The sequence below is a fragment of the Accipiter gentilis genome, chromosome 10 (assembly GCF_929443795.1).
Source record: "Accipiter gentilis chromosome 10, bAccGen1.1, whole genome shotgun sequence".
NCBI classification, from domain to species: domain Eukaryota; kingdom Metazoa; phylum Chordata; class Aves; order Accipitriformes; family Accipitridae; genus Astur; species Astur gentilis.
The window spans coordinates 2,350,995-2,370,335 of NC_064889.1; the positions used below are offsets into that span (position 1 = coordinate 2,350,995).

Consider the following 19,341-nt stretch of genomic DNA (forward strand, 5'->3'; position numbering starts at 1 on the left):
GGAGCCTAGAGGTAGCGCAGGGATCCAGCTCTACAGGGGCAAGGGGAAAGGAAAGTGAGAAGTCAGCAGAGGCTGCCTTTTTGTTGTTGCAAAAGAAGGGGTATCGGTTTTGATGAAATCCACGGCTGGGGGCCGGGGGGGTCAGCAGAGAAAGAGCTGCCCCATGGTCGTGGGGGAAAGGTGCATCACAGCCCCCCAAAGGCTCCACATCGCCTTTGCGGGGGGCCAGGTCCCCCCTCCCAAACCCCACGAAGCGATGCCACGACAGGGCCCCGCTGAGCTCAGATCCTAAAAACAGCTCCCAGGCAGAGCAAGGCAGAAAGCCAAAGCTTAATCAGGAGCCAGGACAGGTGGCGGGGGCAGTGCCCAAGGTCACCCCCCCATCCCAGTCACAACAAGGCAGGAGGCTCCACCGCCTCCCTTGGCATCCACAGGATGCGGCCGTTAGCCCTCCCCACCCCAGCCCATGAACAGACAGAGCCTGTCTGTTTGCCCTGATAGAAGTTTTATTACAGAATTTTAATGGCACTGCAGGAGTAAGATAGTCATTAGAGCCCTAAAACCCAGCCTGAAAAATATACATTTTACATATCTTGTTAACACTCTGCTGCAGGTCTGGTCTTAAAGCAGGAAACTAGTTTCTCTTCAGTAAGAAAATATATGTTGCTAAATGAAAAATATACAGTTAGAAGAGTTACTGGCTTGCAAGCTGCTTGTCTGGGGTTAAACCTCTACCAGCTCCAGAGTGTTTAACTACGGTTCATTCACATGTAAAAGAGGAAGAGGTATAGTGTATATAAAAAAAAAAAAAAAAGGCAAAGTTCAGGTATGCTCTTTTGCTCTGTCAGTCCAATTAAGAAATGGCCTTAGCTTCAGGTAGGAACGCTTCCCAGTACTTCACCAGCTGCAGAGAAAAGAGAGGGGGAGAGTCAGGAGCTCGCAGGCAGTTTGCCAGCACAGTTCAAGCCCAGAGCAAGTTGAGAAGCATTTGGGCAGGGGGGCAGAAGCCCTTCAACAGAGCACAGCCCTCCCCAACCCCCCCCCCCCCCCCAAAAAAAAAAAAAAAAAAAAAAAAAAGGGATCGGGGGGATGCAATACTGCTTATATTTTGCCCTGCTCCAGCCTGTGGAGGTTCGACCCCTCCCCACACCTGGGGAGCAGGACACACCAAGAGTGGGGGTTCACACTTGAGGAGGGGCACGAGCTCGCACTGTTGAGCTTCAAGAGGCTCAAAAACCACAGCAGGGGCTGGAGCTACTCACCTGTTGCTGAGAGTTTAATAACGTCTCAAGGTATTTAGTGACATGGTTTCTGAAGTCCTTGGATTTCTCTTTCTGCAAGAGATGGGCGCAGGAGTGAGTACAAGGCTGAACAAACCACCAAAACCCTCCAGCTTTTGAGGGGGAGGGAGAAACCACCAGAATTTTCCTGTTCCTCCTGGGGCCCCACAAAGAAACCAGCACAAGAGCCTGAGATGCCGAGGATGATGCTCATCTCTGGCCACAGCCCGATGGCTCAGAGGATCTTTGCTCATGCACCTTCGTTTTAACAGATAGCTTCTCTGTGTGGAAGCCCCCTCTCAGCCAAAAGAGATCAGCTCTGCCCACAGCAGTGGTGCCCCAATATTTACAAATATTGCCAACCGCTGCACTAGGAGTGGGGTCAGGAGCCAAGGTGACCTTTTGCTAGCCCAGACTGGTGTTCCCAGCCAAGGCACATCAAGGCCAACCAGCTGGTGGGTTGCACGCCGAGGGCAGGGCCAAACATACCTCAAACCGTATCACTTCCTTGCGGATGACGGCAGAAATCCGTTCAAAGTCCCTTTCGTACTGTGTCACACGAGACTCCCACTGCAGAGAGAGGAAGCGTGCTGTTTCCAGGGGAGGGGAGGGGAGGCAAAGAAGCTCTCACTCCCCTCTCCAAGAGGTTTCGCAGCCTCGACTGTTCACATGAGAGGCTCTGCTGGAGCAAAGTCTGGCATTTCTGATCCTCGCCACCACAACAAGCTGCATCCCCTGCTTGCTGCAAGCTCAGCAAGGAAGCCACAGGAGGTAGGAACACAAGCAGTCCCTCCTGCAGCTTCCCAGGCTTCCTGTGGGGCTTGCTCAAGGCTGGCTTATCCCTTGATGCAAGCTTGCCAATAGGTACCTGTCCCTTCAGCTCAGAAGGTCCCCTTCTCACCACTCAGCGGCAGAGCGCAGAGGGAAGGAGCTGAGCAGAGACCCCGGCACTCTTCATTCCCTACCTCCGAGATCTCCTCTTTGGCCTGCTGTAGCTTGTCAGGTTTGTTGGCCCACAGCAGCCTGGCCTCCATCTCCCTCTTCTTCTGCAGCATGGTCTGGGCGTCCTGCCACCGCTGCCAGGTCTTCATGCGCTGGTCAAAGGCTCCCTGAAAGGAAGGATCAGAGGCTGAGCTCTGCTCTGCCTCTGCTACGACACCAGGAGCAGCAGGCAGCTGCAAGAAGCTCTGCTGACAGTGACAACCAAGCCTTTGGTAAGGAGGGCATCTGCTAACAGCAGAGCTGCTTCATCAGTGAGGTCCTGCGCCCATCTCAGTGTAAGCAAAGCTGAGCCAGAACACGGACTGCTCTACTATCAAAGAAGCCCAGGTGCAACATCAACCAACTCACGCTTCACGAGCAGCTTTGGGACCTCCCTCCGTACAGGGCTGGCGGCACCGGATTTGCCCACCTGCTCTACAGTTTGGCAGGAGAGTCATTGGAAAAGCTCCAGCTACGCACAGGGTTCAGCGCAAGCCCAGACAGGCCTGAGGCCACCTACTGAACTGGCAGCATCCCAAGCACAGTGTCCAGCCCATCCCCAAGCTCTGCTGCCTGCCTGCTTCAGTCCTGCCGTCAAGAATGGTCAGTGCAAGGAGCTGCCTTTGCCCCATCCCACGCTGGATCTCCAGCAGCAGCTCACAGGCATCTGCCAGGAGGCCAGATGGTTTTAGCAGGCCTGCAAACCACCGGCCCAAGCAAGGAAGACCTCATGAGGCTTCTGAACACAACCAGCCAGACTGTGGGGTAGAAAAGCAGAAAGCAGTGTCTGATAGCCTGGTCAGAAGGACAGAGCAGGCAAGAAAGAGGTAAAGTCTGAGGCAACACTAGGGCTCTTTACCAGAACACCCCAGATAAGTCTTACTACCTCCAGCACTATCAGAGATCTTGGTGCTGCTCTGGAGCACCCACCACACAGACTGGCAGACCAAGGAGGCTTTGCCTCCTCACTAGGCTGCATTCTGGCCTGTGTAGCCTCCAGAAACAACTTCTGAGAGGCAGGACATGTCTGGGGCAGGAACGAGTCAGCCTGCCAGACTTGCAGCTCACTTGGGACTGGTTTCTTTCAGCCTTCAGCAAGGAGGCCAGTGCACCAGGCAGGCTGCACAGACTTGAAGACTCAAGCTCTTCCCCAGCAGGCGCTTGGCAGATCTATTTGCAACACCCAGATCACAGGTTATCACCTCACAGCCTCTGCAGTAGCCACAGCCGTCACCTCTGGCAGGGTTCAGGCCACCTACAAGCCACAAACTTGCCCCACGTCACCCCTGGAGAACAGCAGCACAGCCAGGCCTCACCTACCCCACTTCTCCGATCTAACCACTCCAACACGTGCACAACTGGACAAGCAGCAAGCTTGCCCTCTGCCTGGAGAGGTCAGAAGCATGCCATGCCCCAGGCTTGAATTTAGAAGACCAGCTGCCTCCTGGCACACCTAAGATCAGTACTAGGACCAGCAGCATAGCCTAGGGCTTGCCCCAAAGGAGTGCTTACCCTTACAACTGAGAGAAGGCGGATGTAGTCTCCCAGGAGCTCGGCCAGGAGGAAGAAGTCATTGTTAGCCTGTTCCTGGTGCAGCTGTTCAATCTTCTCTTCAACCTCGGCCAGCTGGGACAGCGCCCGGGACAGGGCCGTGTTGTCCTCCGAGCTCCCCAGCATGGCCAGACTCTTTGCAAACTGGGCTGTATTCAATGCTAGCTCTAGTGAACAGAATAAGAGAGTCAACTGATGGGCCTCACTACAGCAGGTGCTCTGCAAGTAAAGCCCCAGCCTAGAGGTCAGCCCAAGGAGCTGCTTTTCCATAGCCCCAGGAGACATCAGCTGGAAGAGCCAGCGCTGTCTCGGTCAGAGCTGGCAGCTTCTGCAGCACAGCAGGAGGAGGGCTAGCCAGCTGCGGCCAGGGAGGAGAAAGGAAGCAGCAGGGTGGAAGGACAGGCACAGTTTTGCAGAAGTCAGCCAAAATATGCAGAGGAAGAAAAACATCCCTGCTCCCTGCCAGAGGACAGCTCGGAATTAGTAAGACGACCAGGTCTGCTCAGGTTTGCCACGGCAGCCTTCATCCAGCAGGACACTGGTTCACCTCAACACCATCATCCTAAGCTTGTGGGGCTGGACAGAAGAGGTGGGATTACCATTTTCCTTCTGTCTCTCATGATGAAGAGACTGAGAGTCCATTACAGAAAGGAAGCACTGTCATATCTTCTGTCACGTGCCTCCTAGGACACCCGCATGCTGGGAACCTCCAGTCAGGCACCGCAGAAGGCTTAACTGTTACAGGCCAAGCTACAGAGCAAGCGGTACCAAGTTTGTTACCTTTCCTGTGGTTCACGAGTGTTTCAACGACAGCGTGCAACTTTCGTAGCCGCTGGTCCTCGCACTCCACCTCCTGCAGCTTCTCCTCAAACCACTGAAATGGGTAAACCCAGAGCTGATTCCCACAGATGCATCGCTGCAGAGCTCTGGGAAGAGCACACAGAGCCAGAGCAAGGACAGCCCAGAGGTGTCCTAATACTTACTATGTCCGATTCATTCATCTTGATGGTCATTTTACTGACAGCGTCGGTAGCTTTGTTGAACATCTTCAGTATTCCTGCTCCACTCAGGGTCTGGGTGCCTACTGCTCTTGGTAGCTATAAAGAAACAGAAAAGTTTTCTTTGCCAAGAGATAAAAGCAGCTTAGCGAGCAGCCACCACAGTGGCATCATTCTCCCTTGTGGGTCCCTTGGCAGGCAGGGTTCCTCTGCACACAGCAACACACGCACCACAGCTACTGCAAAGGAATAGCCAGACACCACCTGAGCGGTGCCACAGCCTGTACAGTATTTCCAATAACAGGACTGGAGGGGTTTTCAAACAAATGAGAAGTTCCTAAACCTTACACCGTACCTGGGGTCTGCCTGTTCTGCTTGGCCAAGGTAACATAGATCTGCAAGAATGAGCCATGCCACTTGAATCCCTGAACTGAGGGCTGCCCGAGCTGCCACAGGTCACACACACACACAGAAGTGCTTCAGAGCACCTCTCCAAAAGCCAGTAGCAGTTTGCACTATGGGGGAACACTAGAGTAGAGCGGTGCTTTGACACTGGGAAATACTCTACACCAGCCACCGACTTCCAGACGGAACTGCATCTGCTCAGCAGCAAAGCGAGGTGTTTCTGTGATGTCTGCTCCTACAGCAGAGCCCTCCAGCACAGCTGGAATCACTCAGGCTAGGGTTTCCCCAGGGCTCAGCCTCTTTAAGAATGACTTCTCCGCATCAGGTGCGCAGCTGGGTATGGTCACACTCTCCTTGGAGGAGCAGGGACCACATCAGCCACATGTTCCAGTACAGAGCCAGCTCTCCCTTAACATCTCAGCATCAGGCCAAGCCAGCACAGGACGACCACCCTATACCTCCGAACAGCAGGCTACACCCCCATCATGGATTTCAGAGAACAAAGACTACCCCTGCTCCCCACACACGCTCCCACCATGATGTATGCAAGCTAGGCCAGAGCTCTTTATGAGCGCACAGTGCTTAGACAAGCACTGACACAGAAGAAAGTTCTGTTGTATTGGGCTTGCGTGGCAAGGTTGTGGTAGCGGGGGGGCTGGAGGGGTGGCTTCTGTGAGAAGCTGCTAGAAGCTTCCCCCATGTCCGATAGGGCCAATGCCAGCCGGCTCTAAGACGGACCCACCGCTGGCTGAGGCCAAGCCCATCAGCAACAGTGGTAGCACCTCTGGGATAACCTATTTAAGAAGGGGAAAAAGTTGCTGCACAAGAGCAACAGCAGCCAGCGAGAAGAATGAGAATACGTGAAACAATTCTGTAGACACCAAGCCTAGTGAAGAAGTTTGTGGAGGACTGTCTCCTGTGGGAAGGACCCCACGCTGGAGCAGGGGAAGAGTGTGAGGAGTCCCCCTCCCCCACCCCGAGGAGGAAGGAGCAGCACAAACAACATGTGACAAACTGACCACAACCCCCATTCCCCATACCCCTGCACTGCTGGGGTTGGGGTTGGAGCGGGGAGGAGGTAGAGAAAAATCAGAAGTAAAGTTAAGCCTGGGAAGGAGGGAGGGGTGGGTGCAAGGTGGTTTAAGATTTGTTTTTGTTTTCGCATTACCCTACTCTGATTTGATTGGCAATAAATTAATTTTCCCCAAGTTGAGTCTATTTTGCCCATGATGGTAATTGGTGAGTGATCTCTCCCTGTCCTTATCTCAACCCACAAGCCTTTCATTATATTTTCTCTCCCCTGTCTAGCTGCAGAGTGATGGAGCAGCTTTGGTGGGCACCTGGCATCCAGCCAGGGTCAATCCCACACATCTGTTATCATCACTGGTTAAGAGCTCTGACAGGGTTCTGCTGCTTCTCACTGAGCTTTGAGCATCACGCCTCGTTAACTGCTTGTGTACCATTTCCCTCTGCAATTCCAAGGTACTTGTAGCTATGTTATTCCACACTACTGACCTCCTCCTTTTCCAAGAACTCCCTGACATCCGGGTCCTGCAGCATTGTTGGATGGCTGACCACTCTCCGTAGGTACCTGTGGAGAGGAACACGCCAAGAGTTACTTTGGTCATAGCAAACCTGGCTTCGAGCCATCACAGTGAGCTGCAACACACTTGTCATTTACTCTGAAATGGCAGTTTGGCAGCTGGAGGTCAGGCCCAACAAGCTGTTCTCATTCACCCACCAAGAGTCCTACCTCCCTGCGGGCTTTAGTGAGACTAGCCTGCAAGACCAGACCTGCCAGGCCTTTGATTAATACTTGCTATAGCAAGAAAGTTACTTGATACGTCAAGTGATCAAGATCCAGCCTTACATCTTTAACAATGACACATTAATAGATCTTACAGAGGCTGAAGCTGGAGGGGACCAGCATCCCAGTGCTAACTACAACAGTCAACACAGGTGACAGAGCAAAGACCACCTTTGGCCGTGTAGTTAGGGTGCAAGTTAGAGAGCCAGTTGTTTCTCACCTGATCTGCACTGTTTGTACAATTACTTAACATCCATATTTTTGGGCTCCTGAGACAGTTCAGTTTTCTCCCTGCCTTGTCAGGGGAGTTTGGCCAGATTTGGACCAAACGCCAGCAGAGGCTTTTGAAGCAGGAGACTGTTTTACAGAGTCAAAGCAACTCTCTGCAGTTGCAACTCTTCAGCGGCCTCCAGGTTTGCTGCAAGCCTAGAAGCAGATGGCTTTTCTCATGTAGAGAGGAGAGTGCAGCCAGTCTGACCTTTCAGAGGTCCCTTGCTTGATTCAGGCACGAGGGGATAGCTGTTGGGGTCTGTACCTCTCTAGAGCAGCCCGTCTTTTTTCTAGGAACTCTGCAGAGGAGGAGTCTTCTTTCCCAACTTTCACTTTGGTCATTCCTAGCACAGACAGAAGATGCAATTAATGAGCTGCTTCAAACTCAACACATAAGGTAGTGTGGTTTGTTACAGACTATCAGTGTGACAGTAGAGGAGAGGTGTTTTACAACGGGAATTAGACCTTGCATCAGCAACAGCTACTTGGAAATTTAAAATCTGCTTATATTTAACATCTAGCAGCAGTTGACATCCAGTAAAGAGGAAAGGCAATGCCAGGCAAGACCAGAAGGGTTACAGGTCTGGACTCAAGTGAACAGCAATTCAGTGACAGCACAGAGGATAAGGTTTTACTCTACATCAAGCAGGTGTGGAGGCACCTGCAAACGCAAACAAGGCTTTAAGCCCAGAGGTCCAAGTATGGAACCAGTTTTGTCTGTGCCACAGAACCCAGATTATTTTCTACACCTGCTTCCCACAGCTACTCTGCAGCTTCCCTCTCAGCTTTGAGACTGCAGGCAGGCCTGTCCTTCAGGCACAAAGCTCACCATCAGAAGGACCCGCTCTAGTGCTCTGCACCTCCACCACTCACCTATGAGGCTCTTCTCGGGCGGTGGAGGAACGATGAACCCATTTTGGGCATGCTTCTCCGACAACTTCTCATAGAGACCCAGAAAGTCACTGAACCTCCTTTTCACTGAAAACTGCTTGCTCCTGAACATTGGCATGCTCGTCTGGGGGAAGAGACGAGACTCAGATCAGACTCACCCAGGGAAGCTTGCCCCTGCACGCATAGCCTTGCTAGCTCTGTCTGCTGTCACTTCTGGGGATGAAGTAGGACAGCTCGAGCTCTGCAAGAGATGAGGAATGAATAGAGCAAGCTTTGGCCTAGGTTTTCAGCAACTTACCTCCTAACAGTTCTCCTTGGACTGAGCAGCAGTATTAATGCCACTAAATAACAGAGCAGCTGTTACTGTGGCTGCAGGCTGCTTGGTAAGCCCTGCCCACTGCCTAACCCCATCACCCCTGCTCCACGCGGGAACAGGAACCGCTGTCGGGTCACACTTTATCACCTTAAGACTACAGGGGCCACCAGTGGCTTTTGACTGTGTTTGCAGAGCATGAGTGGAGGCTAACAAGTCCTCTAGTCCCCTTCACACACCATCAGCTTCAGACCACAGGAAGCCTGTAATCCAGCAGCTGCTGTACAGACAGCTAAGAACAACTTCTTGCAGAGCTCAGAGCAGCACCCCAAAGCTCTAAGCAGGGCAGCAGCTGCAGAAGGCTCAATTTCTTGCAACTAGCCCAGGAGAGCAGGTCCTGACATGGAACTAGCTACAGCAGGAGACCTTCAGCAAGAGACGGGTTCAGGTCAGCTTAATCTGATGCGACCATCACCACAGAACCTTTAGCAACAGCCTCAGTGTCTGAGGCTCTCCCTAACAGATGTCATTCCTGCTGCTCAGTCCAATGCTGAGCATCAGCATCAGTCAGGACTGCAGAAGTAACTGGCTGGAAAAAAAGACAGTATCCTTTCAAATAGATTCAAAACCTATTTCTCAGCTAGGCTCATCCTTTGATCTGTAGGGATGGATTATAACTCCTGAATCCATGTATCAAGGCATTCAGACCTCCTGTCTATTTAGGTCACCGCTGGCTTGGCTGAGAACAGAGTCCAGCTGCCTTCAAGCATGGAAAAATAATGGCACCCCATCTCAGGAGTGACAAGTTAGACGTACCTGTGTTGACACTTTGTAGGCTACATACGCATTCATGCCATCCCCTACAGAAAACAGAAACAAGGCATTAGAATCACATGATCAGCACTTTCCACTACCACCTGAAGGCAAAGCACAAGGCTCCTGCAATCTCCTGGCCTTTGCCTGCTTCAGTGGTTCTGACCTTTGGCCTGACAGAGCCCCAGATCCTCAAACAGAACCACAGGCAGCATCTCACTGCAGGACCCTGGACTCCTGCCCACTAGGCATTTCCCCAACCTGACTGCTTAGCCCTCCTTTTACTTCCTAAGGCAGCCAACACTGACAAACAGGCGCTTGTTACACCAACAGCATTTGGGCTGACTCCACACATCTGCTCAGCACGCAACAATTCGGTGGCTGTACAGCACATGAAGCAGTCTATTCAGAGGATGCAAGTCAGACAGCCCCTGGCTGCATGTGGTTGGATTCTGAAATATCACAGGCAGTTTTCTCCAGCTAACACAGAAATCCCCTTGTCTACCTGGTAGTTCAACTGAAGGGCATCCTCAGAGGTCTGATGCTACCCCTAATATACCTCTGATTTACAAGTCAGCACACCTCCCAGCGCCAGAGATCACAAGCCATGGAGCGAGAACAAGCTGCCACTCATGACACTGCTCCGCTGGCTGGGATCAGATGTTACCTTGGGTTCTCTGTACCCCAGGGACCGCCACATAGCTGGCCAAGTTCCTCTGACCCCCACTTTCAACAGAAAGAAACCCTCTTGCTTCTCAGTTTGAAGCCAGAGCTGCTTCCCTGGCAAGCACAACTGCTAGGGAAGGTGCTAGAGCATAGAATAATACGCTTAGTTTAGGTTAAGGCAGTTTCACCTCCCCCTTGCCAGCTGCACACAGCCTAGAAGTCAAGTCAAGTTGCTCACCGCAGTTCCAGATACCAAGCTCTCCTACTGCAAGCATCACATTTCACCTTTCCAAAAAAACTGCTCCTGGCTCCCTGTCTTTGAGGTCCCCAGCTTTCCAGAACCTGCTTCTGCATTTCTTGTTTGTGACCTAGGCATTTTGCTTTGTTTAGCTCCATTTCTTCTAGATGTTGGAAGAAGTCTTGGAGAAGTTACTCTGGGATTAACTTTGTGCTTGCAGAGGCAGCTCAAAAGCTGGACCTGTGGCACATGGAAGCGATAGCTGCATTCGGTCCTACTGCCAAGCCTAGCTTGTCTAACTGTGCTTCACTGTGCAGCAGGACAGGACATTAACTCACCAACTTTCTCTGGGTCGCTCACTCCTACAGTCAGCTCAAATTTGTCCTCCTGTTCCTCTTCTTCCAGCTGTTTGGAGTAAGCACACAAGGACAGCAAGTTAAAACTAGAAAGCCAGGCTTCAAACCACCCCAAACCAAGAAGTCCCATACATTACGACGAGCTTGTCACACTGCCAAGGCATCTTTGGCACTTCAGGCCAAGGCCATTCTATAAAGCCCTTCAGCTTCTCACTTGTGTCCAGGCTACATGTTCCAAAGATCCCAAACTGGATTTGTCTTTACTACACCACTATCTGCACAGACTGATGTACAAACTGCTCAGCCCCAAGGAAACTCTGCAGAGTCCAGCCTCAGCTCTGCGCAAAACATTTCCCGTTGGGCTCTTTTCCATCATGATTTCAGTTCTCATCCAAAACAGTGTAAGATACTGAACCTATGGAAAAGCTAAGTTGTATCGTGTAGGCACACGGGGATGGAGAGCCCGGATAGCAATAGGCAGACCCCGTCTGAACAGGTCTTTCCATCATACCCTGCTGTGCTAAAGGCCAGTGGGCAGCTACACCACAGTACTGCCTCTGACAGACCACAGAGGCTTCAGGCGTGCTTAGCAAGCACTGCAGTGCCTCATTAGTGGAATGGTGTTAAAGGACTGGCCCCATATAGCCTTTGGTCTATGAACCTGAAGGTGACAGCTTATCAGTTCGCTGATCAGCTCAGCATCCTGGCCTACTTCTGCATTGCTCCTTCGCTTAAGCCAGTCTGAAGCCAACCTGAGACACTACTCCCGACGGCACTGCAGAGTCCATCCTCATGACCTCAGGGGTGCTTGGGGCAGAAAAGAACCACTTGCTTTGTCTCCAAAATAGTTTCAGTCTCTCCACAGGAGAAACCCCAGATTTAGGCCAAGTACCACCTGATTAACTGGGCTTGGCAACCAGACTACAAGTTCCACTTAAGGACCCTGTGCTCTCATGTCATCCAGGAGACTATTTCTTTTAAAAAAAACATGGACAAGAGCAGCTACACTACTTGCCCCATCCGCAGCAATACAGCATGCTAGAGCTTCGAGTCAGAGCTCAGACTCTCAGGACCAGATCAGCCGCTTGCTATTTCAGCTTTGGAAGCAGTCTGCACCACCACACGAGCAAGAATGCCATCAGGCTGACCTGAACCCCACTTCAGCCGTATCAGTCCCAGACTGATGGCCTGAGATACAAGCCAGGGCATCCAGTATGGCAATTACATTAATTGCATCATTTAAGATGCATGTTTACAACTAAGTAAACAGACAGGTTCCTACCAATTACAGTCTGAAACCAGCAGGGCAAGTTGGAAAGCTCAGAGCAATTCTCACCTCCTCATAGCTCTTTGGAGGGTTTCTAGAAGAAGAGCTTGCAGCTACTTCTAATGAGGGGGCAGGATTGGAAGCTTTGGCCAGTTCCTTCTTCTGGTTGTTTTGCGTGCTGTCTAGAGACAACTCTACAGTGGCATCTGTCAAGAGAAGTTTGCAAGGGTCAGCCTCGCTACTTTGAGTTTCTGGAAAGGTAATTTCAATATTCTCGGAGAGGTTCATGGGATCTAGGGAGTAACTATAGTCTTAATTAGCAAAAAAAATCCATAGGGAGGACACCTGTAAGCATTGGGAAGAGCACGACTTAATGCATCTTCACTGCGGTAAGAGCATTTGATCAATCCTGCTGGAGAACATTAAGTTAATCCAATGAACTTCTTATTCTAGAAGGAGCCAGGCATCACCTCCTTACTGTATGCTAGAGGAGCCGCACACTAGAACAGCTAAAGCCAAGCTGATTTTCACATGGCACGTAGGCCAGCCTGGAAGGTAGGCTCCTTCCCAGTATAATTCTCCACCCAGAGGAAGCAAAAACTTCCATCTGTTAGCAGGTGTCTTCAGAACTGACTCCCAGATGCCTCTGCCAGAGGTCTCCAACCATGCCAGGGCTGGGGAAGGCCTGACCCTCCTTATTTACCCCTGCTGAGAGGTGTTACGTTTCCTGTTCCTTGGGAACAGCCACGTCTCTACTAGAGATGCTTCCTCCACCTGCATGGAGGGAGAAGAAAGTAAAGAACAAAAGCCTTTTAACTCTGAGAAGACACCACCTCACAGTTTAAGGCAACAAAACTAAAGCAAACCCCATTTTAATCCTCTTCAGCTTCCAAACAGTTAATCCTGCCACATGATTATGCTAGAGACCTGGAGGAGACTACTCCGACCTTCCTAAAAACACCACCAGAGCTTAGTGCTTCCAGAACAGACTGGAACATGAGTTTGAGATAAGGACCTGTGATAGTCCAGAAATATCCATGACCTGCATGTCATGCTTAAAAGCAGATCACTCCAGGCTTAGAGTTCAGAAAGCCCCAAATACCCAGTAGATACATACTCACCTGCAAATAAGTCCTGATCATCTTGCTCTACACGAACCCCATTCTCTTTGGAGGTGCTGCTCACAGGGAGAAGAGATTCCCTTTTCAGTGCCGTGGGCTTGCTCTGTAAGAGAATTAAAAGCACATAAGCAAGAGGTCATTTACACTGAGGAATGAAGTCTGGAGGACCAAACAGCTCACCTTACTAGCCGCTGCCACAGAGGGTCACTACTGCATGAGCAGAGAGGCCAGAGGACATCACAGACTGCTTCCCTTCCACCCATCCTTGAGCATTACAACCTCTGCCAGCAAGGCTGTACTGAGGCATCTGAGCCATTAAGGACACCAAGTATAATGTGAAACTTCATAGCCAGTTTTAACCCTGATTTTTAGCAGAACAAGAGCAACTAGCAGGTCACTGGGACATGCCAGTCCACAGACCAAGTGTCACAGGCCCAATCCTTCTGCTACAGGTGTCAGGAGCGGTAGGCAGTTGAGTATACACAAGTCCTCCTGCTCACAACACCCATAACACACCCAGCCATCCCATTTCCAGGCAGTGACTTGCACACCAGCACTAACACCACATCAAGGCAGGTGGGCAGCACTAGGGAGCCTCCAGCGCTTAATAATCATAGTGAGCCGAGCACGCTGCCGACAGGAGATCTCTTGGGAAAGCCAAGCTGTCACTGCTGGCAGCAGAGACCCGCGGCAATTTGCTTGCCTGAAGGCAAGACGCTGGGGACCACACGAGCCTTGTCAGCAGCTTAACTTGTGCTAGCAGTTCAACTGCCACCACAAGCCGAGCTGCGCTTCCCCAGAGGGCTGCTTAGGGCCTGCATGAAGGCAGCTGCGCTGTGCTTTAATGCAGCAGCTCACTTCCAAGTGGTGCCAGAGGAGCACATGGACTCCGCCACTCCAGCACTGCTGGGAGCCAGCTTTGTGGAGCCGCACCGTCCCCTCCTACAACACCCCTCGCAGCAGAGACAAGGCTGTCACAGATGGACTAAAGCTGGGCATGGCTCTCCGTGTTTTGCAAAGTGATGCTGGCAAAGTCTTGCACACCATGCTTTGTGACCCAAACCTCATGCTCCCCACGTATGGCTCAGCCAGGACAAGCCAGCCCTGAGCCCCAGGGCTGGGACTTACGACACAGCTGATCCTGCCACAGCAAACAGCCCCTTGGGCACGTAGCTTCGCGGGGCAGGGGAGACCATCCTGGCTACTGGGAGCAGGCTTGGGGACATGGTGAAAGCCCACCTGAGAGCTTGGATGCCAACCAGTCCAGCACACCAGAAGGCAGAGCTATTTCTGCATTCCTGCTGCAGACAAATGCTACGGACCCTGGCATCACGAATCATCCCTCATTTTGCAGGCAGACGAGCAAGTACATGTTATTCCAAGCAAGAATCAGACAGCAAGCGCTATTCTTTAACTGTCTTCGCAGAGAACAGAACAGGTCTTTGACGGCCAGTAAATGGAGCACTATTAGCAGCAATTCCGAACCGACAGGCTCCTTGGCACTTTCTTCAGCAAGGAAACATCGTCAGTTCCCCCTGCTCCTGAAGGAGTAAAGCGGTGCTAACGAGCCCACCTCAAAGACAAGCAACAAATCTTTGGGTACGTAAAACAGCAGTACTGTTTGATGGTGAGTCCTCCTGTATTTTAGGGTGTTTTCCTGGAGGAGAAAGCTGGGACTGCTCCCAGCCTGGATCACAACAGTTATAGGCAGGAGCTACATTTGCAAGTGATGGAGAGCAGGGAGTAGAGAGACCCACCCCAGGGTCTTTCAGACTGGCACCCAAGCCAATAAGAGTGCTACCACCACAAGGACCTCTTCCAGCCAGCAGCCAAGCCAACAAGAGGGCTACTACCACCACTGACCTAACGTTAGGGACATTTGTAAGGGGTCTCATTCAGATCTTCTGCGGGAGCTCTTCAAGCTGGTAAAGAAACCCCACTCTACGTGAACAAGGTAAGGTAGGCTCTGAAGTTTCCCTAATGAGTCTCCCAGCTCTCAACCACAGAAAAGGGCTATCTGCTTTTCTACCGTGACCAGTTCTCAGCATGCCTTAAATTTAGTTTCTAAGACTATGCAAATACCATGCCCCGTTCCTATTTCTCCATCTGCTACTACAGAAAAGCCATGGCCTCTTTTAGATCAGCCCATGACACCACACCCACCACCTCAGAGGCCTGATTTAGCACACCCCGACCATCACATGTGCAGGCAGAAGCTCCCTAGGTCCCCCAGCGAAAGCCTGATGCTTACCACAGGGAAGCAGACCTTTCGTCAGAAGAGCTGGTCCTTGAGGGCATCCCTAGAGAGGACTATGGTCACACAAGGATTCAACCTTCATCAACTGGAGGTCCAGCTCCAGTTATGTTTGTATCCGACCCAAACACTTCTTTGCTGGCTACTGTATGATGGCTAAGCGCTGTCAAGCCAGCTGAATGCCAGCAGCCAGGTGGATCTGCCTCACCAGCCTGACTCCCCTGCTTCACAGAAAGTGTTTTCCTAACGCTCAAGGGCAGACAGACAAGCAAAGCCACCAGGTCGCACAGAAGAGCCAAGTATTAGTTATGACAGTTGCTTCAACAACAACACTAAGCACCTGATAAGCTGCTTTAGCTTAACAGACTCCAGTTTCAGCAAAGGGAGGCTTTACTTGCGTGAAAGCCCACAGCAGTTGGCACTCGTCCATTTAGGGAGGCTGCCTCTACCACAAAGCAATGAGCCACCTACCATATCTTCCAGTTCTTCAACTAAGAAAGGTCTGGAGAAGTTCAAGACCATCATCGTGCCCTAGTGCCAGTATCTTCCTCTTGCAAGGCCAAGGTTGCACTTTCCCACGTTATTTTCAAAACATACAACCCCACGGCTGTTTTGCCCAGACCGATGTGAGAGTTTCATTCTCATAAGCTCACGTAGGGCAGAATCTACCCACATCTCCCCAAATCTGCCTTGATCCCTGCTGCTAAGCCACCAGCAGAAGACAGCCTGTTGCTCAACAAGCATGGCTCAAGGACATCAGGGCAGCACCAGGCCAGGAGCTCCACCAGAATCAGGGCAGAGACAGCTCCAGATTTATGCCGGTGGCATGAGAAGCTTGGCTGGGCCAGCTCCGTTCCCAGTAGCAGGCAGGTTTGCATGTTCACAGCCATGGTCTCCTGCTCGAGGCCTCCCTGAGCCCAACCCAGGGAAAACATCAGGGCTGGGAAACTGCAGACAGGTGAAGGTTTCTGGAGAGCTTCCTGCCAGCGACACCAACTCTCCTCCTGCCCTGCCAACAGGAGCAGGCAGGCTGGAAAAAGCCTGGGTGAAGCAGGCAGAGGCCACAAGTCAGCCCTCGCAGGGGACAACTTGGCCAGCCTCAGCTCGCAGAGCTTAGGAAATCAACCCTAGTACCTGCAGCATTCAAGCAACCAGCCTGCTGGAGGAGACAGCTTCTGCAGCCCCTCTAGCAGAGATCCTCACTCGGTGCAGGCGCCAAACCTATGAACTTGAAGCCAGTGGCTGGGTGGGGAGGGATTCAGCTTGGGAAAGCACCAGCCAGCATTTTAACTCCCCTCCTGTCTGCTGGTCACTGTCTGGAGCAAATACCAGCACAGCTGGCCAAAGCTGGCATGAGTTAACACCAACAGCCTTCAGCAACCAGGGATTCATGCACGGGAGACCATTAGAAACAAGAAAAGGCATTAAAACCCTTCGCCATTCGCACCTCCACCTTCAGCGAGGAATTTGTGCAGCACCACAGTGACCTGGTTTGCTGAGCAAGTACCACCAAACTTTCCTAGACCCTCCTGCAGCCAGTTGTGCTAGTACAAGGCAGGGGAGGTCACCAAGGCATTGGCAAGCCTCCCCATTGTGAGCAGGGGACCTTGGCTGCCTCCTGTCATCTCACCCCTTCTGCACGGAGGGGTTCATCCCCTAGTACCAAACTGAAGGCAGTAAGCACCGCGTCAGGCACACCAGCACCCTCTGGATGTCGAAAGGACAAGAGCTGATGCTGGGGGAAGGAAGATGGGGCTTTTCTCCATTGAAGTCTCACGGGCTGCGCAGCAAAGATGATGAGCTGTGGCTGCCACCAAGTTTCAAACCAGCGAGGCAGCCTGCTCACGAGTAACTGTGACCCTAATCTGGGGGGAATATCGAGAAGCAGGCAGTCACCCCCAGCACCATGCCTGAGCCATGCCAGGACATCTTCACATGGACAGGCTCCTTCAAGACGCTTGGGTTCTGCAAGAATTGACAGGTTATAACCCTGGGGAAACAGAGACCAGTCTAGCAGGAGCTGTTTCACAGTCCTGCAGCCAAGGGAGCCGCCTGTGACCTCAGGGCCCGCTCCCTGACCCCCGGGCACCCACAGCACCCCCCTCCACAGCCACCCAAGGCACCTGAGGAGCTCTCGGGGAGTGAGGAGATGCCGGGCTCCCTGCAGAGCCCAGAGACATCATCCCCCCCCTTTTATTTTGGGGGGTTTCTCCCCTTTTTTAACTAAACCCGGAAGATGCCACGCCACTGCCTACAGGCGCCGGGCCACCCCTCAGAGAAGGGCCCACCCGCAGGCACCGCCGGGCCCGACCCGACCCGGCCCGGCCCGGCAGCTTCTTCCCTCACAGCCGCCCCGGGCTGGGCCTACCCCCGGGGCTCTCTCTCCCCCCACTCCCCGCCCGCACTCACGGTGCCGGTGAAGATGTCCTCGCCCTCCGTGTCGCTGTCGGCCGCCCCCGGCGCGTCGCTGTCGCCACCGTGGGGCTCGGGGAAGGGCGGGGGTCGGCGGTCGGCGGGGGAAGGGGAGCGGGAGCCGCAGGCGCCGCCCGACGCCATGTCCGCGCTGCCGCTGCTTCCGCCTCCGACAGCCGCGCCGGAAACCACCGCCGCCGCCGCCTTAACCCGCCGGGGCGGGGCCGGAGGGGAGGGCGGCCTTGGGATTGGGCGGTGTCTCCGTCTTCCCCGCCCACCCCCGCCAGGGGGAGCCAATGAGCGCTGCGGTTTTCCTCCGCTGGCAGGCGTCGCTCCGTCCCCATGGAAACGGCCACGAGCCTGGCGCGGGGCGGAGGCGGCCCGCCGGGCCGTACCATTGTGCTGACGGAGGGGGAGCGCATGTCGCGTGTCCCCCCCCCCCCACCTCCTCCGGGGCACTGGGTGAGCCCAAGTCTGAGGGGGACGAGGCGGGACCTCGGCGAGGGCGGGTGTCCCCCCGGGCTGGCACCCTGCGTCCCCTCAGCGCCCCGGCCAGGATGGCCGGCGTCCCCTCAGCGCCTCGGGCGAGATGGCTGTGGTCCCCTCAATGCCCCGACTGAGATGGCCACGGTCCCCTCAACTGAGGGAACCCAGCTGATATGGCCACCAACCCCTCGGTGCTCTCACCCAGAGGCTTTGATGCCACAACCACGATGGCCACAGTCCTCTTCCCGCCCCAGCCACCGTCCCTGGGATACCTCGACCCTGAGGCAGTCACAGTCCACCCTCAGAGCCCTGAACAAGATGCCCACAGCCCCAACCAACACCTCAGCCAGGACAGCCGCTCTCCCCTCCGGACCCCGATCAGGATGGCCGCCTGTTCAGCTCGAGGGTTTTCGGGAGCAGCCCAAAAGAGATAACGCTGCCACAAACCACCTCAACACCCACCTTTGATTCCTTCCCTAAACATCCAGTAATAAGTCATAGGCAAGCCCAAAATACTCTTCCCTGTATCCCAGTATGAGTCCCATACCCCCCAAGACATCCCAGTATGAGCTGCATTTCCCTGAGACAGCGACCACCCTTGGTCCAGCTGTTCACTCATGGTGATGGGTCACCACCACCCCATGGGGTTGGTGGTTCTTTCGGGACAGTGCCAGGAGGAACCCAGCAGAGCGGTAGGTAAAGCAAAGCCAGATGAGAGACCTTGGACTATCATCAGCTTTGGGTTAAGGGAGAAGATCCCAATGCAGATAACCCAGATGGGGTCCCTGACCTGCTGGACACCCCCTCAGCTGAATTAATTCACCAGGTGGTGCCCCAGGGACAGGGTCTCTTTCTCCGGGTGGGAAGTGCTGAGGGGAGCTGCTGGGTGGTGCGAGTCCCTTGGTTGTGGGAGAGTAACCAAAAGAGACCGATTTTCCTTCTTTCATCTCCCCCGTTTCCTGCAATGAAGCAGCAAAGCCCAGTAGAGACCTCCAACCCTTCTACAGAGGAGCATTTGGTTTCATACATGACTGTAACCATATTGCACTTTCTTCCTTCATGCACGCTGGCTCTCAGGCACTAGGTCTGTACTCTGCTCCATTGCAAACTGAAAACATAACATGACTTATCCTTATCTTGAAGGTTTCACTAGCAACCTCCTCTCTTCCTACAAATCAGTGAGCAGCTGTTAGTTCCCTTCTGTCTGAAATTTTCTCTAGGGTGTGTGGTGG

At 53.1% G+C, this 19,341-nt stretch overlaps 1 protein-coding gene across 2 annotated transcripts; it reads right to left on the reverse strand.

The window, feature by feature from the left end:
• Positions 1-488: 488 nt before the first annotated feature.
• On the reverse strand, positions 489-17,802 carry SNX1 (sorting nexin 1). Of its 2 annotated transcripts, none has more exons than XM_049811540.1 (15): positions 17,621-17,802; positions 12,958-13,060; positions 11,906-12,042; positions 10,552-10,618; positions 9,313-9,356; positions 8,166-8,307; positions 7,558-7,636; positions 6,731-6,806; positions 4,796-4,909; positions 4,593-4,686; positions 3,774-3,979; positions 2,246-2,389; positions 1,770-1,850; positions 1,263-1,334; positions 489-904 (listed from the first exon to the last, which is right to left on the reverse strand). In XM_049811540.1, the coding sequence occupies exons 1-15, from the start codon at positions 17,765-17,767 to the stop codon at positions 854-856; spliced, it is 1,557 nt and encodes a 518-aa protein (XP_049667497.1). In that variant the 5' UTR covers positions 17,768-17,802; the 3' UTR covers positions 489-853. The 2 variants fall into 2 exon arrangements, with proteins under 2 accessions (XP_049667497.1, XP_049667496.1); XM_049811539.1 differs by having other exon boundaries at positions 4,593-4,707.
• Positions 17,803-19,341: the final 1,539 nt, after the last annotated feature.